The sequence below is a fragment of the Colletotrichum orchidophilum genome (assembly GCF_001831195.1).
Source record: "Colletotrichum orchidophilum strain IMI 309357 chromosome Unknown Scaffold_9.1, whole genome shotgun sequence".
Classification (NCBI taxonomy): domain Eukaryota; kingdom Fungi; phylum Ascomycota; class Sordariomycetes; order Glomerellales; family Glomerellaceae; genus Colletotrichum; species Colletotrichum orchidophilum.
The window spans coordinates 499,184-522,722 of record NW_019172965.1 but is presented as its reverse complement, the minus strand read 5'-3'; the positions used below and the strand labels follow the sequence as shown (position 1 = coordinate 522,722).

Below are 23,539 nucleotides of genomic sequence, written 5' to 3'. Positions count from 1 at the left end.
ACAGTCGTCAGCTAATAAACGGTGAATCATGTGCCGAGGAGGCCAAGGACTGGTCAAAGTTGCCGAAGCCGTCGCAAGGCCTTCAAGTCATGGAAGAGAAAGGGGAGCTAGTCATTGGCAGATTGGCTCTCGTCGGCGAGGGGTGCCCGTTCATCAATCATCGTCGATGCTGGGGTAATTTGAACCTGTCGAGATAAGGTAAAGCGAGGTGACATTTCGGGGCCGCCAAACGGGGGTTGGCGTGTCATGACAGGGTGCTCCCATTGAGTTTGTCTGGGCAACTCTAGCGTAAGAGGGGAGTTTGAGCGTCGCCAAGTTGGTGGTCAGCTGAGCGACCGTTGAATCATGGGTTCCGTGCAGACCCAAGCCATCGGGAAGAAGTCCATGCTGTAAGGGAGGGCGGGGGAACGAAGTCCAGGTCCAGGTGAGCGAGAGTCAGGAGAGATAGAGTTCGAGCCAATGATGTGGGAGGGCGGAATGGGACAAACGAAAAGATAACTCTTTCAAGAGCGCCGGAGAACCAGAGGCCCGGGCACGACTGATTCCAAGAGCCCAGAAGAGCCAACAAGAGTCTTCAAGAATCTGTCGAGACTTGGTGGGGTAGGAAAAAGAGAGCGCTGGGGAGCCGTCGGAGAAGTTCGGCCATCGGCGTCTGCTGCCTCTTGAGACTGGCCAGCAGTGCCCAGAAGCTGGACATAACTGGAACAGAGACTGGATAGCATAAGAGGTCCCTGTGCCTGTGCCAAAAAGTGCCCAGGAACCGAGTGTGTGTGTGTGCGTGTCTGCGTGTCGGGTGGAGAGGTGTCGTCGGATGTGCTGCTGACCAACTGCCATCCCCACACACGTCAGTGGTCATCGCCCCGGACTCAAGCTTCAATTCTATTTCAGATCTGCTCAAAAATCAAGGGGTTCCCCCAGATCTTCTCCAGCTTCCCCGGGTTTCATTCATCTCATTGCAGCCTCACTGGGGGTTCGGAAAGAATTGCAAGTGGCACAATTGCCATGCCGTCTCCCGAAGCGCCTGATTCGTTGAGCGCGACGACCTGGTGAGTGAGACTTTGCTGATCCACCCGAGGAGGGGCGGGCCTCTCGGGGAAAAACGCCTGTTTTGGAGGAGGCCATTCGCACCGACGGCTACACGGACGGCGCCGCCGCTCACTCGCGCCCGGGGGTGTTGGGCAGAATGTGGGCGATGAGGCTCTCACCTGGACGGCAAGGTGAAGCTCGGGGCCATCGTTGTCGCCGTTGTCGAAGACTGAGGTAGTCAGTTGCGGTGGCCATGGACTGAGTCTGAGAGAGTGAGAGAGACCCATGCTGAAAGAGAGAGAGAGAGAGACAGAGAGAGAGAGCGAGGGAGAGCGAGGGAATGTGCAAAAAGCCATGACCGGGAGCGAGTTTGCTGACTGGTGTTTTCGCGTGCAGCGAGCAGTGTCGCGAGCAGCACCTGCGATGTGATCGATTGCTGCCCACATGCGGGCGGTGCCTGATGACGGGGCGAGAGTGCAAAAAGGGCTACAAGTTTCGTAACCCCAAGCACGCCGTCTTTAGAGAGAGCCACAAGTGGCCCGCGCCGCCCAAGAAGCTCAAGTTCATCGACGAGACGCGGGGCGTGGAGCTCGGTGAGGACCTGGACAGCAGCGAGTCCGTACACGACTCGGCGCCGGAAGTCGACGAAGCAGAGGCAGAAGCAGCGTCCACGTCGCCGGAGACGGCCACCGTTGTGGACTCGACGGTCTCGGAAGAGCAGCTTCGGCCGTCAATATACGCGGCAAAGGCGGCGAGCTGGCCTCTGTCCGGCGATGAGGGCCGCCGCGACAGCAAAGGCGGTAACGACGGCTGCGATGTGGTTGACGAGACTGTTCAACCGCCACAACGAGCATCGTTGAGCACTCCTGGCGCCGACCACCACAGCCAGCACAGCAGCCATCGCGAGCACTCTGGCTCTGTCGTGAGTCTGCCGCCCATGCAGTCCGTGCTGCCGCCGTTAGAAGGTATATATACCGATCGACCGATATGGCCCATCCACGGGCGGAAAGAAGCCACGCTCTTCCGTCATTACGTGGAAAAACTCGGGTTTTGGGTACGTTGAAGTCATTGAAGATCGAAGAAAGCTCGGGCTAGCTTGCTTGATGGAGCGGCAGCGAAGAAACCATACTGACTGGATATATAGCTGGACTTGTGCGACCCCGCCAGGCATTTTGAGGTCGAAGTGCCGCAGCGGTCCGGCTCGTGTCCCATCTTGCTCAACGCCATCTTCGCCCTCGCCTCGAGGCATCTGAGCCTGACGAGCGCGTACGACTCCCTAGCGTCGAACCGGTATCACGAGCAGTGCCTCAACTACCTGATCCCGCTGCTGGACCACGCAGGAACTGTATCGGACGAGAACTTGTTTGCGGCAACAATCATACTTCGCGTCCTGGAAGAAATCGACGTAAACACCCTCGGCCAAGACACGCATGGCCACCTCCTCGGGATTCACGCCTTTGTCAATGCTGGAGACCGCTTTCTGATGCCGGGAACTCTAACGGCGGCATGCTTCTGGGCGGGGCTGAGGCAGGAGATCTACAGCGCCGTTATCAACCAGCAAGTGGTGCGAATGAACCTCGGTCATGCCATTGTCGACCGATCGACGACCCCGGGCGATGACTTTGTCTGGGCGAATCGTGCCATTGTCCACTGCGCCGACGTCCTCAACTTCTGCTTCGGGTCCGAGGCGGGGTCGGTGCTGCAATGGGGCCAGCTGGAAATGGCAAACAGAGAGTGGAAGAATGCGCTACCGCCCTCTTACACTCCCATCTTCTTCCGAGAGAGGACAGATGAGGAGGCTTTCCCCGAAGTGTGGTACCAGAAGGCGTGTCATAGTGAGTATACCCCTAGCCCTGGCTTGGTTTGCTTTGGCCTGGCCTGATCTCGGAACTGATTCCGGACATTGAGGATCTCATGGAGATCCGATGATCCGTTTGCCCCATGATCCGAAAGGCTCATAGCTGCTCACCATGATTCTCGTGCGTACTAACCACCACTCGGTAGTCATCGCCGTCCAGCATCACATTCTAGCCGAAATGTACCTCGTGTTGTTCAATCCGAGCATACCACGAGTGGGTGGCGGTCGTAAAGCCGCGGAGAAACGGTTGACCGAGCAGATTCAGAATCTATTGCGGAGTCTTTGTGGAATTGGCATGTGTAACCAGTGGTCACCACCGGCCATGTTCACGGCGTGTATGGGGATAGCTATTGGTAAGTTTCGTTTTCCCTCCCTCTTGCTTCTTCATTCGTTGCTTTTTCCCCATTTCTGCAGCTTTCAAAATTGGTATGCTGACCAGGCCTTGCTTGCCCTCTCTCCAGCCGGTGATCGATTCGACATCAGACACGATCAGGAAGCTTTGTTGAAGATGCTCAGCATCACCGAAAAGGCGCACGCAAGACCCACGACAGCGGTGCGGGATCAGCTGATGCAGGCATGGGGGTGGATGGACGGGGAGGCAATGAGCGAGGATCGATGAGCGCGATGTAGGCCGCAGAAGCCGAAGGGAGGCGGGGTTCAGAGACACGCGTAGGCGAAGTGGACTGGCAGGCCTGTCGTCGAAAAGACGTTTGATCAAGGCCTACGTGATTGGATTACGATAAGTCCTGCTGGCGAGACACACGAGAGGGGTCGCCTCTCACCAGGATTGGATATGGATCACGATAGACTCGGTGCATGGGGCTGGACTGAACACGTCCTCCGGACTTGGATTTCGCTCGGTTTACGATCTGTGAATACCCGACTTGATAGTGTAGATGCCGTGTTTGTGGCGGCGGGATCTGGCTGGCTTGGCTTGGCTGGGACAGTAGCATGCGATCCAGGCTGAAAGCAATCGGACACATTTCGCGATTCCATTTCGTTGGTTCCACATGGTCCGCGGCTTGCTGGCAACTTTGATATCGCGGACGCCTGATGCTGAACTTGGTAATGCTCACGGGCTCCCCGCAGACGGCGTTCCATTTGGAAGAGCGTCGTGTATGCCTGATGGTCTGAGCTTGAAACTGGCAGCTGCCGTGGCATGCTGGAACACGTAGGGACCATCCAGATCCCGCGGGGTTGCTTGGGAAGCATGGGTAAGCCAGCAGCTCGTGGCCAAGATTGATGTCAGACCTGTTCGTTCTGGGCGAATCGAAGGCCCCGAAGCCAAGAATCTCGGGAGAAGGCCGGGACGCAGTGGACGGTGAGGGGAGGTCTAGCAAGGGACCCCCCTCTGGCATCTGTACTATATCCAATCAGTGGGAGGCCATTACTTTAAACAGAGACGAACCCGCGGGGATGGAGACGTCCTGCATTGAGCGGGAATGGCGTCGGTTGGCGTTGGCAAGGGGCGTCGAGCTCTGGGTGGCAGCCAAGTGCCAAAAGAGGAAATAATCAAAAATAGTTTGCAAATCCCATGGTGAAGGCGGCGGGGCCAGAGGCGTTCGAGGTACGGATGTGACCAGGGGAAAAGGGTTTAAGCTTTGCCGCCGGAAGAAACCAAGAGTGGCAGAGACGCAGGGTGCCGTCACGTTGCAACGTTTCTGGCCATCCAGGGATGCGCTTGGCGTGGAGTCGTAGAGTTGGCAAGCGGTATGAAGATGAAGGTGTGGAAGAAGCGTTGGACTAACAAGGATGGCCACCGTGGATCTCGGGATTCTTTGCCGTTGTTGGAGAGAGTCGCTCAGAGGTAAAAGTCTGGAAATTCCGACGACTTGCACGACTCTCCAGTGTGTCCCAATCAGGACTAGGCGATAGGTCACAGAGTCATGGGAGATCATGTGACCGGGACTAATAGCCCTTTTGGACCCGACCTTGACCGGGTGGGTCCATCTGCCCAAATTGGTGGGCCCCCTCCCAGAAAGAATTCGGCGATTTTCTCCTCTTCCCACGGTGCAAAACCTGGAATCCCCTCACTCATCCCATCGCAATGTCGCAACTTTCCAAAGCTCTCCACAGATCTGAACTCTCGCCCCGTCTTTCCTGCTCCATCTGGATAACAACCACCCTCCACGGGGCACACTCTGCACAAGTAAGACAAGGCCATGTGGATGACGACCGTGACGGCAAAACGTCAATTCGGGCTGCTTGTCCAAGTTAGCATTTGCCCACGCCCGGCGCTGCCATGACGAGGTACCTCGCCGGCATACCGCGCCTGGCGGGCGACAACAAGTTCCTCGCCATGTCCGAGTTTTTCCCCGTCCTACTCCTCCATCACCTTCCCGCCCTCCATGACCATCTGGTGTGGTCTCGTCTTCAACAACATATTTAAAGACTGTCTCCAGAGATTTGTCTCTGGTCTTCTTGCTCATCATCATACCAGTCTCTAGCATTCGAGTGATACCCCTTGAAAGAACAGCCATCGTCTCTTTTGCAATATAGAGCGTAATCCCTCCAAGACCTCTTGTACCAAATTTTCTTTTTTGACTTCTTGAATTACCGTCACAATGGCAGCTGCTGTCGCCGCCCCTTACATCCGGACCGACGGTCACGCCCTCGAAGAGACCACTGACTTTGTCGAGGAGGTCAACATCCTCAAAGACCAGTACAACAAGGCACAGGAGGACTACGAAGGCGAGTCCAGGTTCGACCAAGACAAGGACAAGACCGCCTTCCGCCAGTACGAGGATGCTTGCGATCGCGTCAAGACCTTTTACAAGGAGCAGCATGAGAAGCAGACTGTCGAGTACAACCTCGCTGCCCGCGAGAAGTTTGCCATCGACCTCACCGGCAAGAAGCCCTGCCGCGATGAGATGACCATCTGGGAGGCCATGGAGAAGCTCAACACCCTCATCGACAACTCGGACCCCGACACCGAGCTGTCCCAGATCCAGCACTTGCTCCAGACCGCCGAGGCTATGCGCCGTGACGGCAAGCCCCGCTGGATGCAGCTCACCGGCCTGATCCACGATCTCGGCAAGCTCCTCTTCTTCTACGGTGCCGAGGGCCAGTGGGATGTTGTCGGCGACACCTTCCCCGTCGGATGCGCCTTTGACAACCGCATCGTCCTCCCCACCACCTTTGAGGGCAACCCCGACAACACTCACCCCGTCTACAGCACCAAGAACGGCATCTACAAACCCGGCTGCGGTATCGAGAACCTGATGATCTCTTGGGGTCACGACGAGTACATGTACACCGTCTGCAAAGAGCAGTCCAAGCTTCCCCGTGAGGCCCTCGCTATGATCCGCTACCACTCCTTCTACCCCTGGCACCGTGAGGGCGCCTACCGCGAGTTCATGAAGGAGGGTGATGAGGACCTCCTCAAGGCTGTCCTTGCTTTCAACCCCTACGATTTGTACAGCAAGTCCGATGACGCCCCCACCGTTGAGGAGCTCAAGGTACGTCTTTCAGGATTACCAGACATTGACCTGATCATGAGACTAACAGTTTGACAGCCCTACTACATGGAGCTCATTGATGAGTACTTCCCCTCCAAGGTTATCAAATGGTAGAGACACCCTTCTAGTTTGTCATGTTACGACCGGTACGAAATGAGATGGGACTTTTTTGGCATATACGCCCTGGGGCACTGTTTTCGTCGCCAGAGGCAAGGCGTTTTAACGGGATATTTGACGGATACATCAGAGCGGTCTTTGTGTGCGAATGAGATCAAAAACAAGGCCAAGAGAAGCCTTCGCGAGTCACCCAAGAGTACTCGAGGTCAAGGAGTTTAGATTTTCATTTTTAGACTAGCGCCCCGAAGAAATTATTGCAGCGCAAGAACATTTGACCCTTATGACAATTGACCCTCGCCTGCTGACGTGAGCCAAGGAGTGTCCACTTTCATTTAATCGAGATGCGTTTAATACAGTCTCACCTCATGCCACGATGCCACGCGCTGTAGTTCTTGCACATGTCTGATCTTACCCACGCCATTGGACGCATCGCTTGGTTGTAGTCTTTTCCGATGCTGCGGGATGCATGATTCAAGAAACGGTTGTCTCATTTTTGAGTCAAAAAACTTCCTTTAACCCGTCCATGTGCAAGTAGTGGCTTGGCTATTTCCATCGCCATCTCTCCGTCCATTCAGCCAGGGATCTGCTTCAACGATCACGTCCCCCTGTCTCTCACAGCCTGTGACCATGTCCCGAATTTTCTCTTGACATGTATGAGCAGCGGCGTCGTAACAGCGCACGAATCGAATGACGGCGTCGGATTACGTGAAGTGGAGATGGCAAAAGACTTCTTCTCTCCTCCAAAGCCACAACCATATTACCCGAGCCTATCAGAGATTACCGGAAGCCCGGTGTTTGTGCGGGTCGGGGAGATCCACAGTGCCGGAAGCAGATCCACTCGCGGAGCCGAATTCCGCACTTGTTCCATTTTGCCATGGCCGGATTACTGAGAGGGAGGCAGCAGATGGCGCTGAATTGCTCGAGCTCAGTTTGATCTTTTTTTTTTTTCGAGCGCAGCAATGTTTGAAAATTATGTAACCCTAAGACAGAGCTAATTTGGGCTGTGCAGGCCTCTCTCACACATGTGCCACATGCATGTTACTGCGAGCTTTCCACTATCTGAGGCCAATTTCCTTCTGCCCTGATGACTGGGGCAGAATCGTGCACTTACCAACGACCCACAAGCGGCATCCACAAGCACACAAAACGAAAGACATCTTGAATCACGGATAACGATACACAGATTCACAACCCTAATGAACTGCTTGTATGGCAGTCCCGAACATCAATCATTACCCATCATCAAGCACAATAGCTCAGGGGTAGAGCGCTGGGCTCATAACCCAGAGGTCCCTGGATCGAAACCAGGTTGTGCTATCCTTCCTTTTGATTTTTTTGCCTTTTTATCTCTTGGGTCTCAAGTGTTCCTGCGCTCTCTCTATACTACGCTCACTCGGTCCATATCAAGGGCCTTTTCAAAGTGCTAACCTCTCTATGTCTGTTCTCATCAAAATGATGCCATCACTGACCATGCTTCGACTCTTTTGACGATTCGTAAAACTCTTGACCTGAAGGCCTTAGAACACAAGTGTACCTTGTCTCCTCAAACTTTCTGCGTTGGCTGTTGCACCACCACTGACCGTCCTCCAGCCCTTCCGGGGGTTCATCTCATGTCTCCATCTAGCCAAGGACAGGCATTCAATAGTCATCTCCCAGAGAGTGAAGTCTCTCGGACTCAAAAGAGACCCCCTCACTGACCTTGAAACAGGTACAAGCGTGGAATTGCTGGTAAATGGTGGTGTCGGGCCTCCTGCTTCATCTTTGCCTCCTTCTCGCCGACTTGGCGGTTCAACCCACTCTAGGTAGGCGCGCGCATCTTGGCTGCGGGTTCGACTTGATCTTTCGATATATTTGCCCGCTGCCGCCACAGTAAAATCTACAGTAAAGACACCGGAGACAGCGACGGGACTTTTCGGAATGTGTGCAACGCTCATCTTACGTGTGCCAGAAACACGGTTCACGCCAGATTTGACACCAGCACGTCTCTTGGCCGAGTACTCACAAAGAGTGGCGAGGGAAAGAATCGCTTACCCGTTTTATCGAACAGGGTCGTTTGAGTCGTTTGGTTCGATCCTCGGGCAGAAGATGAAATCCTTCAAAGTTTTCGATCCCTAACCTCAGCTGTCCTTCTCATACAACCGCACGGTCATTTTTTTAAACACCCATCAACCGCGCCACATGCGCCGACCGAGAGAGGCACTGTGCCCAGCTTCGAGCTTCAGCCTTCCAAGGTGATATGTTCGTGGGGGAAACAGAAGGACATAGCGGCGACATGTGCAGCTTGCCGCTTGCCGGTGGCCGAGCGCCAAATTGAATGTGGTGATTTTGATACAGGTATAGCCACACTGCTCAGACCTTTGCTGCCAAACGCAAGATACGCTTTGCTTACGCAGAGCCAAGACACGGCCGAAGACGACCGCTGCGTCAACGAATCGACACTATGGTCTGGAGAAGCGCATGAGGTCCTGAAGACAGAATCGCCACACGGGAAGACGGGTCTAGCTCGTGGCGAGTTTGGAAATCCCGGGGTAGGATCAACCGGCTAGCAATATCATACAGAGTTCACCTTTGAAGCGCATGATTTAACTACAGTCGAGATGTCGCGAAACATCCTACGGCGCTTAGAGGCGCCAGCTGAGGAAGGAATGTGGCTTTCACTCCTGATGAATCATCATGCAACAGGCTCCTCCGTCTCAGCAGACGCGGCTGTCTTCTTCTGATGCCGATATACCCTTGGTTACAACGGGAAGTCATACGAACCCGAAAGCCGCCCGAGAGCTGCATGGTGGCGGCCGTACTCAACCCCCCCATACTGCCTCACAACGAAGATTGCCTCTCGCCTTGCAGCCTAACCCTAGTCTGAACTGGCCCTTCGCATACTCAGCACAAGGGGCGGGCCATGGTTCCGGCGGCCGGGTAGAAGCGAACATACAGAGTTACCCACTCGGGCTTCTTCTGACACTCGTGATAACCGCCCATTAGGGCGGCGGAAACGAAAACGCTTGGTACCGGGACCGACTGTCGGGACCACCACCGCAGCAACCACACGCTCACTCCCACTCAGACTGTTTGGAACATCATCTCATCTTGCCTCTCTCAGCCCAAAGATATTGAAACTAACCCGCCGTCTTGGTCGCCGTCTTGGTATAAAGATCTCTGGTTGGTACGTGGGGCGTATAAACGAGCTCCTCCTCCTGCGGCGCAAAATCCACCAGTTCCTTTCGCAACGCTCGACCGAAAAGGCTAGATCACGGTTCATTCCCGAACGACAGCACCGTGCTTTTTTTTTTGAGGTTAATCGCGCGGTGGCCATATTCCAGAGGTTTCCCACCTTATCTAAAGGTTGGGTCGACCGTTGAGGTTTAGATTCTGGAAGTTCTCGTCACTGGTTCGCTTCCATCTCTTTTTCTTTCGTTGTACCGAAGAACGTAAGAGGTTGTTATTCAAGGATCAATACTGAGTGGTTGAGGTAAGTGGTCTTAACTTGAAGCCTGTTCCCGTGTTAAAAAATGTTGTTCGTATATTGACTTCTATAACAGGGTACTTCAACCAACAATCATACTCGGATAGCCCTTGCCGTACGCCCGAGGTAACAATCGCCAAGATGAGGTCGACTCTCTCTAATAGCGTGCTCTTCTTCCTCTACGGCCTTGCAGCAGCCGTCCCCTCGCCTGCTTCCAACACTGGCGTCTCAAGGAGACAAGACAGCGCGCAACCTAGCCAGTCAAGCCCCGCGGACTCCAACCAGGGCGCCAAGTCTTGCAATACCCCCGATAACAGACAGTGCTGGGTCGAGGGATTTGATATCAATACTGCTTATGAGGAGACTATCCCGGACACTGGGGTGACCAGAGAGGTTGGTTGGCGCAATGGCAATGAGGATCTACCTCGGCACTGACAACTTGTGTAGTATGATTTGGTTCTCACCGAGCACACAACTTTCACAGGCCAAGATGGCATGGCTAAGAACACTGCGATGTTGATCAATGGTAAGCTAATGTATCTCTCATATGCTTCAGGATCTTGCTCTGATGCATAGATCCACAGGTGGCTTCCCTGGCCCCAACATCCAGGCAAATTGGGGTGATAATATCAAGGTCAGAGTCGTGAACAACTTGAGGACGAACGGGTGAGTAACAACAGCCACAATCATGCCTGTAGATGTCTCTTGGATCTCCAATCACTAATACTACCACAGCACCTCAATGCATTGGCACGGCGTGAGACAATTGAACAACAACGTGAACGATGGCGTTAACGGTATCACCGAGTGCCCCATCCCACCAGGAGCCAGCAAGACGTACGAGTGGCGTGCCGAGCAGTATGGCTCTTCATGGTACCACTCGCATTTCTCCGACCAGTACGCGAACGGTATTGCAGGTACCATTCAGATCGACGGCCCTACCTCCAAGAACTACGATGAGGACCTCGGTACCTACTCCATTACGGATTGGTACTACAAGTCCGCCGACGAGATCCGTTCCACCTTCACTGCCCCTGCCGCCGTCCCCGCCAGCGATAACATCCTCTTCAACGGCACCAACATCAACAAGAACGGCGGTGGCAATTACTCGCGTGTGACGCTGCAGAAGGGCAAGTCCCACAAGATCCGCCTCGTCAACATGTCCGTCGACAACACCTTTACTGTGTCCCTTGTCGGCCACAAGATGACCGTGACGGGAACCGACTTTGTGCCCGTTAAACCCTTTGACACGGATTCACTCTACCTGACCGTCGGTCAGCGCTACGACGTGATCATCGACGCTGACCAGGACGCCACCAAAGCGTATTGGTTCAACGTCTCGTTCCCGTCCAACAGACTTTGCGGGACGTCCAACATGAATAAGCCCGCGGCAATCTTCCAGTACGAGGGTGCGGCAAGTGGTCTCATGCCCAAGGATGCCGGCAAGGCGCCCACCGATGCCCAGTGTCAAGATAAGACGGATTACGAGCCCATCTACAGCGTCGACGTCAACTCCACATCCTTCTCCAAGACTCAGGACGATACTCTTGACATCACTGTGGATACTAGCAGGACGACTGGTACACAACAAGTTTTCTGGAAGGTCAACGGCCAGAACATGGACATCGACTGGGACCAGCCGACGCTGTCGTACCTCGCCAAGAACAGTAGCGACTACCCCGACCAGTACAACGTCTTTGAGATCCCCAGCGACAACACTGTAAGTTTCCCCAAGACCACGAAGCAGGAAATTCGTTAGCTGACAAAAGAATCGCAGTGGGCGTTCTGGGTCGTTGAGAACTTGTTCCCCGCCCCTCACCCTATGCATCTGCACGGCCACGATTTCTACATTCTGGGCCACTCCGAGCCGGCCTCCAGCGGTCGCGGCGACGGTGTCCGCTTCAACGCGCAGACCGACACCTCCAAGCTCAATTTCAAGAACCCGACTAGACGCGACGTCACCACTCTGCCCGGCAGAGGCTGGCTCGTGGTCGCCTTCAAGACGGATAATCCCGGCGCGTGGCTCTTCCATTGCCACATTGCGTGGCACGTCAGCCAGGGTCTGAGTGTCCAGTTCCTCGAGCAAACCGAAAATATCCTCAGCACTGTCAAGACTAAGGATATGGACGACATGTGTGACCAGTGGAACACGTACTCGAAGAAGGCTCCTTATGCCCAGAGCGATTCTGGTCTTCGTAAGTTGAAGATGTAAGGGCTCACAGGATTTCTTTCCATCATGAGGGTCACCAGAAGATTGTTGTTGACGTTTTGTTTAATCGTTTGTCTGTTGGGTTATTTGTGGGAAATTGAGTGGTGTTAGCGGTCGGAGCATGGTCATGACTGAAGGATAGGAGAAGCATTATAGATAGAAATAACATTCATGCTAATCACCGTCAACCATCATTAACTAAAGACATCTTCAAGTTCTTGATCATCATTGACAGAATCTCCGCTAGAAGCGGGCAAAGGTGGTAGTCCAACGTAAAAAGACATCATACTTATTCAGTCTGCCACGCTTTCGAGCGGGCAATCACACACACCCACGTCGCTTATGTTACCGAGTATTGCGGTCAATTGGAAGGGGATCTGGTTAATTCGAATCGATATGTTTCCACCGTAACAAACATTGAAGGTTCAGTTTGTGAAGTACAATCTAAACCAAAATCTAGATATTTACAAACGACCGACGCGAGCCGGGCTCTCAAAATTCCACTGCCTACACCAATGGGCCATCAATTCCGGTGTCACAGGCCCAGCAGAGCGCAGCGCCGGGCTACAAGCTGCCGTTCTCGTAGTATCATGCGTCCTAGTGTTTGGTATGTCCTCCCCTACAGTAGCAGTTTCTTTGTAGAAATCCACCAGCTTCAGGCCTGGGTTACGGTCGGCACCAAGCGCTCCATGCGCCGTGCGGCTTGCCTCCAACCTCTCAACCCATTCTTTGAAGCTGACGAGTTCAGGCAGTTTGTGCTTTCCATAGTACTGCTGAATGGCCGGGATCAGCTTACCAAACGTTGTGATGGACGGGTTGCTGCCGTGGAAGTATCCCTCGTGGTAGTCCCTCGACTCCTCGGTCAGGCCGCCAATATCCAGAATCGTTCTCGACATGATCTCCACCGGGACCCATGAGGTCGTATTCATGCCACACAGGTGTCTCGGCAACGCCTTGAGCACGAGACTGCTCGCGATGATGGAGGGTAGCCACTCTTGGCGACTCCACATGCCCCGGTCGGCGAGAGGCCCAGCAATCTGACCAACACGGATGATCGCCAGAGGGAAGTCACCGACCTTTGCGGCATCCTCGAGGACCAAGCTGGAGATGAGCTTGCCCTGGCCGTATCCGAGACCCGAAACAGCATATTCCCGCAAGGACTTCTCCGGCACGGGGCCGCGATTTGGGTGCCAGTTGGTGGTGGTACCGATGGTTGACACGAATATGATAAACACACGCTTATCCGTCGTGGCGGCGAAATCGGCCAGATTGCGACACCCTTTGATGTGCGGCTCGAAGGCGTCGAGAGGCATATTGAAGTTGACTGCCCAAGCATTGTGAACGATGCGATCCGTCTCTTTGAGCAAACGCGAGTAAACCTCTTGAGACAAACCCATATTAGGTTGTGACAGGTTGGTATGGAAGAATTCGACCTTGCCGCTCTTCTCTGGCTGTGCTAGACCACGTTCCTTCATGGCATTGGCCTGCTTTCCGGCACCACCGTCATTTGATCTGTTGAAGCAGATGATTTTCTTGATGTGCGGGTTGTGGATCAACTCATTGAGTAGGTAGCAGCCCATGTTCCCGGTCGATCCGGTGAGAATGACGGTCTGCTGCTCCTTCGCTGGCTCTGGGCGCCCAGGTTTGGCGTGAATCAGGTCCTTTGACATCTTCTGATACAGTCTGTCCATCGCTTTCAGGTTCTGACTGTCACCACTGGTAGCATCTCCTTCGGGCTTGCCCTTGCTAGATTGCAAAATGTGGCCGGCGAGCTGGTGGGGAGTTACGTGGGTGTACATATCGCGAGCCTCAATAGTTGTGCTGCTGTAGCGCTTATGAGTAGCCCGGAGACTCGCAGTGATAGAACGAGCGGCGGCAATGATTTGCAATGAGTCCATGCCAGCCGCGAAAAAGTCAACGTTGGACTCCAAGTGAGGAACACCCAGGTGCTCGCGGAGAAGCTTCTCGATCGACCTGCTGAGGGCGGCTTGGGACCCCAGGTCGAGGCGCGGCACTTTGAAGAGGGGAACCTCTCTCGGATTAGCGTAGAGCTCCTCAATCTCATCGGCGTAAAGCTTGATTGTCGCCGATCTCTTGAGGGTGCCCTTGTCTGCCATCAGGAAGGGCTTCGCCGGATTGGACACTGTGATCAAGTGCCGAACAATTCGACCGTGCGTTGCTTCAAGTTTCCGTGTCAGCACTATGTTGCCCCAAAGCGAGGGATGTATGTATTCGACTTCAGTTTGGGTATGTCAGTATACTTACCAATGGTCTCGTTAGCCTCGGCAACTTGCGGCATGACGCGTTCAATCAAGTCGTCAATCTCCTCGTCAGTCTTGGGCTGCACAAAAGGCTCGATAATCAAAGCTGGCTGAAATTTCTGAGTTCCCACGATGAGAGCAGCCTTCACATCAGGGTTTCCGGCAATGATTTCCTCCATCTTGACTGGGTTTAGTTTCTCGCCATTGGAGAGGTTGATGATGTTGTCGGCTCGGCCATGGAATTTCCAGTGATGCGGCAGCGACGGATGAGGCTTGTACAAGTCGCTGGTTGCGTACTCCTCTCTGTCGGGGAAGGTGTAGAAAATGCCTTGAACAGGAATTTGCTTCGACTTCCTAGTGATAATCATTTCATAAACGTCTTCGTCTGATGTTGCCTTTCGAAATTCGAGGCCAGAGAGTTCCTCGTTGTAGATAAAGTATTGCCAGAGCTCCTGGTTCTTCTGGTGATAGATGCAGAAAGGTAGTGTCCTGGAAACTTCAGCATGAAAAGTTCGCTCGGTCGACAGCAGTGAAAACGTACTCAGTAGCACCGATAATGTTGAGCAAGGTCACGCCATTCCTGCATAGAATATCACCAGCCTCTTTGTTGAGAGGACCTAGAGTATCGTCAGCTGCCACGCCATACAAGATTTACTCACACAGATTGACACTCACCGCCGCCAAACCCAACAAAGTTCAGCCGCTTCAAGACCGCGATATGGTCAGGCCGAAGGCACATTTCCTCCAGAAGAGAAGGTAGCAGCGAAGCGCTCTTTGCACCTGTGGCCTGGAGAATCTCAATGGTGAGGTCGGGGGTAAGCGGACGGTCGGGGAAGGGGAAGACTATAGTTCTGTTGCTGAGAACTGCCGTCCCAATGAACCCATAAATACCTCCCGCATGGTAAAGCGGCACTGGTCTTGTAAGCCAAGCTCAAGCCGGTTGTTTCATCAGTTACCAGTACTCACTTGGGCTAAAATGTGTCTCTGCCAACGTCTCCATTGCTTTTGCAATGGGGATTGTGCCGTTCCACTCGGGGAACAGGTGCTGCGCATCCGTCAAAGCAATGGAGCCATGCTTCAAAACAATCGGCTTTGGAAGACCTGTACTACCGCTGGTGTGGAGGACAAGAAAAGGATCCCAGTCTGCTTCCGCTGCGGTTTTTGTGTATGGTACGTTCGGCACTTGCGGCTTTGACAAAATGTCGTGCAGAGGCTCGATTTCCACCTGCCGCATGTCCCAGTGTCGCACCCAAAAGTCGACAACTGACTGGTGTGATGGTGGGCGTGCCACCAACTGGCAATCGGACAATTTGAACAAGTTCAACTGTGCTTCGAGAGGGTTTCTGGGAGACACGAATAGGGCCTGTGTCGGAGAAGTAAGCGGGTATTTTTGAGGTTATAGAATTAGTTAGTCAGGGGGAGCTGCACTAACCTTGTATCCTGCCTTGATAGCGGCGACAGTCATGATCTGGTGATTTGTTAGTAGGTAAGGATTGGTGTAGAGACAGTCCTCTTTGGCCAACGTACACAATATCTAGCATCGTTGGGGCCTATGTAGGCAATGGTAGGAAACGTATTGGGAGCAGGAACTCCGTAGTTGTCCAGAATGAAGCGAGCGGTGTAGTTGACAGCATTCGCAAATTCTTTATAGGTAACATCTCTCCACCCATCGCGGGGGTCCGACGTGCGTGGCGTTGAGAAACACGTTCGGTTGGGTTGGTGGGCAGCTCTCTCGTCAATGATGGACGGAAACGTTCGCTGCCCACAAACGGACGGAGTGCTAGGGCCCGTGGCTTGTACAGTAGTTGTGGCCATGGTTATTTTTGTCGATGAGGATAAGTATGGGTGTATCATAGCTTCAAAGACTCGCCACCAACGCTTAACCCTCAAGTGGAGCAGACCAAAGCGCTTTCATATACTGTTCCCAATCCCTCGGTTGCGGCTGAAAGCTGAGACGACACGTGACGAATCGCGGCATTTCTAAGCAATTTGAGGGGAAATAACGAAGAGACTTTAAAGCCGCGAGAGTTCATCTTTTGGGATGATCTCTCTGCTGTTGTGCGAATAACGTGTTGTGGATGTTACAGAGTTATACCGGCGGCTGCCTCGGTTGTGGGAGTTATGATCAGACTTTCCGTTTCGGCCGCTTACGAGCGCGAATGCAGGGTTAGGCTGTCGATGGGAATAACATTTCTGGAACCGTGAACGCATAAGCTTTGGATATTCGGTGCCGAGATGTAACCTGGCATCGCGTCATCTCGTCTCATAGGCCGTCCCCGTGAAAAGGTTCACAAGAGAAGAGAATAGAAACAGGTGGCACCCCTACAGTCCTCATGAGTTTGTTTGTGTCCGCATTTGAGGCCGCAATAGTGTTATGGATATTTATTAACAAAGCTTGTTGTACTTAGCGCATATCATACCGAGCGTTTTAGAACCTCTGGTAGCGGTCCAGGTAACTGTCTCCTATTCTAGCCAAGCTACTCACGGACTCAGACTACCATGACCGATAGTCCAACTGTCGTTAGTACCGACTCGGTGGTCTCGTATAGCCTTTTCACCCATGTAAACTTCAAACACAAGATGGCAGCTTCCCAAGCTCTGAGATATCAGAGATGCCGAAACTACACACCGGCGCGAATCCTCAGGCCGAGTTTGGCTCACCTGTGATGAATTGATGATGTAGCTGGACAAGGTGAGTGACCACGGTGTTTCGTCTGAGGTACTGACTCGCTCGAGTTCTCCCCAATGCCTCGGTATTGAACAATTTCTCGTGCGGGGAAGCTCAATATATTGGCCATAGCTTCTAACCCCTACAAGACACTGCGCAGCGAAGGTTTCGAATCAAGGCTGGTAGGCAGTATATGTAGAGGTTAGCAGTAAAGGTGACGCTGATAACTTTCAAAGGCACGTAGAGCTAGGGGACAGACTGTCGTACGTTCTTGGAAGCATGAGAAAGCGCTAGGTCTGCGGTGTAACCTGCGTATACCTCCATCATCCTTGACACACTTGGGTGACGTCGAGTGTGACAATGGAATCGGTTACTTGTCCCGAGCGAGAACACTGCCGCGGGATCCAAGCTCCCAGGGAATATATGAAAATGGCCGCTAGACTATTAATATACAGAGAGAACCCCCAGGCAGACTGCCAGACGGCTTCGGCACTTGCAAGAACCCCCCCCCCCCGCATTCAACATTTCTCATCGCCAATTCGCCCGGACTTTCGGCACCTGTTTTGAGTTCAATAGCCAAAGTCAAAAATCATTCCACTGAACTGTCCATCGGAGGAAGTGGAGCGCGAGCTCCGTCCCGCCGGTCAACGGGGACGCGCCGCTTCCCAAGAACGTAATGAACCTGTGTGTCCTTTGGCTTTGGACAAGGAGCCGAAACGAGTTTGCGGAGGCAGAAACCTTGAGAATCACGTTAGCTTTAACGCTAACTTCGTAGATGCTCAGATATAGACTGCTGTGGCCCCAGCAGAAACAACCGAGGCTAAGACTTTTTGATCTAGAGGCTACTTTTATGTACTAAATCGCTTTTTGGAGGTAATCAATTTATTTGTGCCGCCTGGTATTGCATGCATGCTCATGACTAAACCCTGCCAACTCCTATCCCATTTCATAATGACGAGGTAACCAAAGTCTTTCCCACAACCTAATCAAACACATCCGTCACGTAGCGAATATTCCTCTGTGCCTCAAACCACTCCTTCACGCTCTCTTCATCCGTCGCCTCACCCTTGGCCTTCTCCATCTCAACCTTGATCTTGATAATCGTCTCCTTGGCAGCCTCAGCCACGCCGCGGGAGCCACAAACGTACCCCTTGGCCCCCTTCTTCCACAGGCTCACGAGCTCCTCGCGGTCCCGCCACATGCGGTCCTGCACGTGCTTACATCCTTCGCTCTTCTCACTGTCGCGGCTGTAGGCGCGCCGGACAGAGACGGCACCGATTTCCTCCCACTTGTCAAACTCGTCGCGGTACAAGTCATCCTGCTCAGGCGAGCGGCAGCCAAAGAAGAGCAGCGCGGGCGCGAGGGTGCGGCCGGCCGCGAGCATGGTGGCGCGCTCCTGGATGAAGCCGCGGAAGGGGGCGAGACCGGTGCCCGCCGCCACGCAGACCATGGGCGTGTGTTCCGCGTCCGAGGGGAGGCTGAAGGCGGCGTGGGAGGGGCGGATGGAGACGTGGAGGCTGTCGCCCTCGGCGAGGGAGTCGAGGTAGGACGAGGCGACGCCGATGTAGGGACCTTGGCCCGAGAGCGAGGGCTCGTTGAGGACGGAGAAGGTCAGGGTGACGTTGTTGGGGTACGCCATGGGCGACGAGGAGATGGAGTACTGTCTGACGCGCATCGGCGGCATCATGGACAGGAAGACACCGATGGGCAAGTCGATCGAGGGATGGCGCTCGAGCAGGTCGAGGACAGAAGCGCGCTTGCCGCTGATCTCGTCTGCGTAGGCATCCCCGGAGAGGCGGTTGAGTTCGACCTTGGTCGACTCGTCCTTTGCGTGTTCTGCCAGAGCAAGGAGGTTCTACAGGACTGTTAATACTGACATGCAGTGCAAGCGAAAAAAAAAGGAAGTTTGCTTACCCTCCTGGTAGCCGGCTGCGAAAGCTCAACATAAGAGCTCAAGAGATCGTTGGCGGGCACCGAGGTGTCAACCGGGAGAGAGGTAGGTCCGTCGGTCTTGATGCTGAGGTGGGCGTCGCGGGCAATGTGGAAGCGACGCATGGCGCGGTGCACAGTCTCCTTGGGGTTGATGGGCAGAACGGCAAGGTAGTCGCCCGCAGAGTACGTCATGCCCTCGGGAAGCTTGATCTCGATGTGCTTCTTGATGCTCTTGGGGTCACTGCCCTTGGTCAGCGTCGCAGTCTTGGTGACGGTGGCCTCCTTGACGTCCTGGCGCAGGGTCGAGGTCCTGGGGTTGCTGATGACGACGCCCACGCCCTTTGTCTTGCTGTCGTCGGCAGAGGTCGTCTTATACTTGTTCGCCAACGAGGGCCAGAGGACGTCGTCCTCCCATGACTCAAAGTTGGTAAAGACCTCGCCGCTCGAGACATCCGTCAGACCGAGATCGGCCAGGCGAGTCGCACCGAGCTGTGCGAGTGTGGTGTCGACCAACTTGGGAACGCGATGGAACGTCTGGACCCAGTCCTTGTGGCCGCAGCCGAAGACGGCGTAGGATACGTCCTTGAGCGGTGTCTTGGCCTTGTTCTGCCCCTCGATCCACGCCACAAAGTGACCAGCATTGTCGGGAGGCTCGCCTTCGTACGATGCCGTGATGATCACAACAGGCTGATCGGTGGGAAGGCTGCCGTTGGCGCTGTCGAGGCAGTCGATTTTGGTCGCGCGGAAGCCGTGGGAGGCGGCATCGGAGGCAACACGCTGCGCCAAGGCCTCGCAGGTTCCGCTGTTGGATCCGTAGAGGATCGTCATGGGCATTCCGGTCTCGCCCTCGGCGGCGGCGGCGGCGGCTCCGTTGGCCTTGGCCTGCTCGGCATGCTTCTCGGGCTCGGCGAGACCGGCCAGACGACGCTCCAGGGTCGTCGGTGTAAGGTTGTCGCGAAGGATGGCGCGCATGTGCATGTCCTTGGGCTTGATGGTGAGGGTCTGCTTGATGCCAAACGAGTAGTTGGGGTCCAGCACAAAGTTGAAGTTTTGAAGAAGCATGACCATGACCAAAAGGGCCTCTTGCCAGGCAAAGGGGCGGCCGATGCAACCTCTCATGCCGTTGCCAAACGGCTTCCAACAATTGGGGAACTCCTTGGTGATGCGGTTAAAGTTCTCGTCCATCATGCGCTCGGGCTTGAATTCGTTTGCGTCTTCGCCAAAGACGGCGGGGTCGAGGTGGGACTTGGCGAGGAGGTTGATGATGGTCTCGCCACCCCCCACGGCGTACTTGCCACCGATGACGGTATCCTCAAAGGCCTCGACGGTAAACACCGGGATCGTTGCGTTTACGCGCAGGGTCTCGCGGAGAACACCGTTGATGTAGGGCAGCTTGGACAGGTGGTCGACCTTGATCTGCCCCTTTCCGACAACCTCGTCGACCTCCTGCTGGGCCTTCCGGTACGCCTCGGGGTGCTTCAGCAGCTGGTAGAAAGCGAATGACAAGAGTCCCGATGTCGTTTCGTGGCCCGCAATGAGGAATGTGATCAAGTTGTCCATGATGCTCTCGTCCGTCATTTTCTTCCCCGTCTTTGTGTCAACTCCCTCAAGCATCGCAGTGAGCAGATCGCGGCGATTGCTCTTCCCCTCCTTTCTTGATTCGAGAACTTCTCTGGCTGTGGTTCTAAGGGTATCAATGTCTTGTTGGAACTTTTGATCCTTTGCGCTGTAAAACATGGCAGGGAGCGGGAGGCGACGCGACTTGTTGCCAGCCTCCGTCAGGAACTCGCCCATGGCCTCGATGAACGGGTGAAGAACGGGTGAGTAGTAGCTGTTGAAGCGATATCCCATCGAGCACAGAGCCAATGTGTCGAGCGTCAGCCGCGTGAAATCGTCCGTCACCATGATTTGTGATTCCGGGCCATAACGCGCCCACTTTAATGCCAGCTGGCTTGCGATGTCGTGCATTTCATCATACATGTTGCGAATCGAAAGGGGGCCAAAGGCGGGCATGAGAATACGGTGAGCGATGCCCCAATTCTCCTCGCCCATTTTTGCTGTGAAGAGTCCATCGTGGACGCCCGCTCTGACTTGCTAATCGGAGATGAGTACCTGCTCTTTACCGTCGTATGTACAGGGTGTTTGAGATGAGCGCATCTCAGGCCGATTCACTCACACTTAATGCCTGGTTCACAGACTTCTTGAACCGCTTCTCATCGCAAGTTTCGTTCACCAGTTCGCGGGTCGAGACCAGGACAACTGAACGGCCCGGAAATCTCAACCGGTAAATTTCACCTTGAAGCGCATGTCATTGTTAGCTGCTGTGCTGCCATCGATAAGATAAGGGGGGTTCGCAAAAGCCAGGGGTCTAATCTCACCATACTGATCCGCAAGCGAGATCATGGATCCCAGGGGGAATTCAGGGTCGAACGCGTTGATGTTGCCGAGAAACGGCAGCCCAGAGGGTTCTGGGATGGGGACTGTTTCTGACATGGTGTGTGTGATTGTGCGTTCGTATGCCTCTTATGTGGTTGTTCTATATGTCGAGGGTGTGTTGTGTGGTCCTCGAATGTTGTCGGTCAAACTGAGGGATCCAAATGCACTTCTACGTGATGATCCAAAGGCGAGCGAGAAGAGGGGGGATATCGGCCTGATGATATTCATATTCGGACTTCGACTGAGCCCTCTTGCCCCCCCTAACTATACATGTACGTGGCTAATCTCTGGACTTGTCAGGCAATATGCCTCGGTCCCATCATCATGCGTGGAGCATAAGGATGGACGCTGATATCATGCCCGAAAAAAGATTTCCCATTTTCCCACTTTTCCACGGCGACAAGTGGGCCAATTCCGGCCATGTCAATGGTCGAGATGAACGCAACCGTGCGGATTCGTGCCAACCCGTTACCCAGATCGGCCATCCCGTCCGTCCCCCGTCTCTAGTGAAACATGGCATTCGGCGCCAGTCCAAATCCGCGCCGACTTGCTTGCATCGAAGGCGTTCTGTGTGTGCCCTGTGGAATGCGAGCAAAGTAAGCAGTGACACCTGCCAGCGAATCGAGGGGGCCTTGGGAGGTTGCATTTGCTGGTGGGCGGTGTGAGCCAGGGGGGGGGTCGCTATCACTCTCCTTGCAACGAGTCGGATTTGGCATTCTCATCCCGCGATCTTTGGTCCAAATTGTTTTGGCAGGTAATTACGTGGAATTACAGAGCGCTCCCGTTCAATGATTAGACGATCGCCAAGGAGCCCTGCCGAAGTGGCCGGTTCATGAGACCATTCCTGCACCCGGTACCCCCCCCTCTCCAAGGCCTCCCAACCCGTTGGATCTAGATCCAAGGCTGCCAGGGGTCAAGTCCCGAGATCCGTCGCCTACGTGCGTCTACGGCGCAGTGACGACAGCTGCCGGCCGTCGAGTTACCCCATCCCGCTCCGTCGGCCAAACCGAAATCTTTGCCCTGCCGCTCCGGATGATCCCGTGGTTTTGAACGGCAGTCAGGTCGCCTTCGGCCCTCCGCCGTCGATCCTGGAGCCCCCGGGTTCCAGCGAGGCTTCCATTGATGACCACAGTCTGCCCGAGACATAGATGAAAAGAGTGCTGTCCGTCAGCGAACCTGGTGTTCCCTTCGTAAGTGCGTTTTCGCTTGCGATGGTTTGCGGGGAACAGAGACACAATGACGCAGGAAATACCATCTTGGCGTGTCATTGTACGACTTGAAACCCGAGAGTTCAAGACTGCAGCGGCGCAGGGCAGGGTACGATCCGGTGCGCTGATACGTACGTTCACGAAGCTAGCCCATGCAGCCAGGAGGCGGCACGTAAGCACTGGGAAACGTCGCCGCCGGCCTTTGGCTCCAAGCTCCCAGCTCCTGCAGGACGGGAGTTTTTGGGCGTCTGTCTTATTTGCTGGCACAGTCGTTGGGTGAAGGCAAGAAACCAAGGATACTGACTGGGCCAATCGAAATGCTCACATCTGAGGTGCCGACCAAAATCTGAAAATGTGATTTGCATTTGATAAGCTGAGGCTCTCACATACTTTCGACGGATTATGCACGAGCCATTCCTCCGTCCGTACGAGCAAACTCTGCATATTTTAGACTCCCCGATCGACAATTAGCCCCAACCAAAACTATGGTTTTCACGAGCCTAACCGTTAACTGTTAAGCTGGGCAGCGTACAAAAGGTCACATGGTATCTGCCCGACATGAAGGACAATCGTGTGTGAACATCTCTGAAGATGGAAAGGCTGGAGTGAGTGAGAGAGAGAGAGGTCGTTCCTTGAGTTCAGAATGCTCAACGGTTTGCTTTTATTCCCCCAGTCGCTCCTCTATCATCACGTCCTTCATCAAACCCCTCCAAGTTTCGATACGAGGTAGTAAGCTCTCGTTGTAATGTTCTGGGAGGTATAGTCCTTCATACTTCCAGAGGGAGGAGATGTAACGGGCGAGGCATCTTGGGAGGAGTCCGACTTGGATCGTCGTTGTCCCTTGACATTTTTCTTCTTGCCCTGGGGACCTTTGCCTTTACCCATTTTGATGAATTCGTCTTG

At 54.2% G+C, this 23,539-nt stretch overlaps 7 protein-coding genes across 7 annotated transcripts; 4 read left to right on the top strand and 3 right to left on the bottom strand.

Annotated features, from left to right (window-relative positions):
* Positions 1-1,002: 1,002 nt before the first annotated feature.
* CORC01_01812 (uncharacterized protein) lies at positions 1,003-3,503 on the top strand (the record flags this gene model as incomplete). Its single annotated transcript, XM_022613466.1, has 5 exons — positions 1,003-1,046; positions 1,423-2,080; positions 2,171-2,861; positions 3,031-3,237; positions 3,346-3,503. 5 exons carry the CDS (start codon positions 1,003-1,005, stop codon positions 3,501-3,503), a joined length of 1,758 nt encoding a protein of 585 aa, XP_022480192.1.
* Positions 3,504-3,618: 115 nt separating this feature from the next.
* Positions 3,619-4,782, bottom strand: CORC01_01811 (uncharacterized protein; the record flags this gene model as incomplete). The annotated part of the gene is made up of 2 exons (XM_022613465.1): positions 3,619-4,217; positions 4,293-4,782. The coding sequence occupies 2 exons, from the start codon at positions 4,780-4,782 to the stop codon at positions 3,619-3,621; spliced, it is 1,089 nt and encodes a 362-aa protein (XP_022480191.1).
* Positions 4,783-5,126: 344 nt separating this feature from the next.
* On the top strand, positions 5,127-5,273 carry CORC01_01810 (uncharacterized protein; the record flags this gene model as incomplete). The annotated part of the gene is made up of 1 exon (XM_022613464.1): positions 5,127-5,273. One exon carries the CDS (start codon positions 5,127-5,129, stop codon positions 5,271-5,273), a length of 147 nt encoding a protein of 48 aa, XP_022480190.1.
* A 175-nt stretch (positions 5,274-5,448) lies between these two features.
* On the top strand, positions 5,449-6,456 carry CORC01_01809 (uncharacterized protein; the record flags this gene model as incomplete). Its single annotated transcript, XM_022613463.1, has 2 exons — positions 5,449-6,342; positions 6,400-6,456. The coding sequence occupies 2 exons, from the start codon at positions 5,449-5,451 to the stop codon at positions 6,454-6,456; spliced, it is 951 nt and encodes a 316-aa protein (XP_022480189.1).
* A 3,607-nt stretch (positions 6,457-10,063) lies between these two features.
* CORC01_01808 (multicopper oxidase) lies at positions 10,064-12,134 on the top strand (the record flags this gene model as incomplete). The annotated part of the gene is made up of 5 exons (XM_022613462.1): positions 10,064-10,315; positions 10,370-10,448; positions 10,507-10,588; positions 10,658-11,642; positions 11,700-12,134. The coding sequence occupies 5 exons, from the start codon at positions 10,064-10,066 to the stop codon at positions 12,132-12,134; spliced, it is 1,833 nt and encodes a 610-aa protein (XP_022480188.1).
* Positions 12,135-12,595: 461 nt separating this feature from the next.
* CORC01_01807 (male sterility protein) lies at positions 12,596-16,246 on the bottom strand (the record flags this gene model as incomplete). Its single annotated transcript, XM_022613461.1, has 7 exons — positions 12,596-14,310; positions 14,397-14,881; positions 14,934-15,009; positions 15,068-15,304; positions 15,359-15,755; positions 15,825-15,860; positions 15,920-16,246. 7 exons carry the CDS (start codon positions 16,244-16,246, stop codon positions 12,596-12,598), a joined length of 3,273 nt encoding a protein of 1,090 aa, XP_022480187.1.
* Positions 16,247-18,042: 1,796 nt separating this feature from the next.
* On the bottom strand, positions 18,043-21,485 carry CORC01_01806 (cytochrome P450; the record flags this gene model as incomplete). The annotated part of the gene is made up of 4 exons (XM_022613460.1): positions 18,043-18,915; positions 18,975-21,086; positions 21,169-21,287; positions 21,371-21,485. The coding sequence occupies 4 exons, from the start codon at positions 21,483-21,485 to the stop codon at positions 18,043-18,045; spliced, it is 3,219 nt and encodes a 1,072-aa protein (XP_022480186.1).
* Between the last annotated feature and the right edge of the window lie 2,054 nt (positions 21,486-23,539).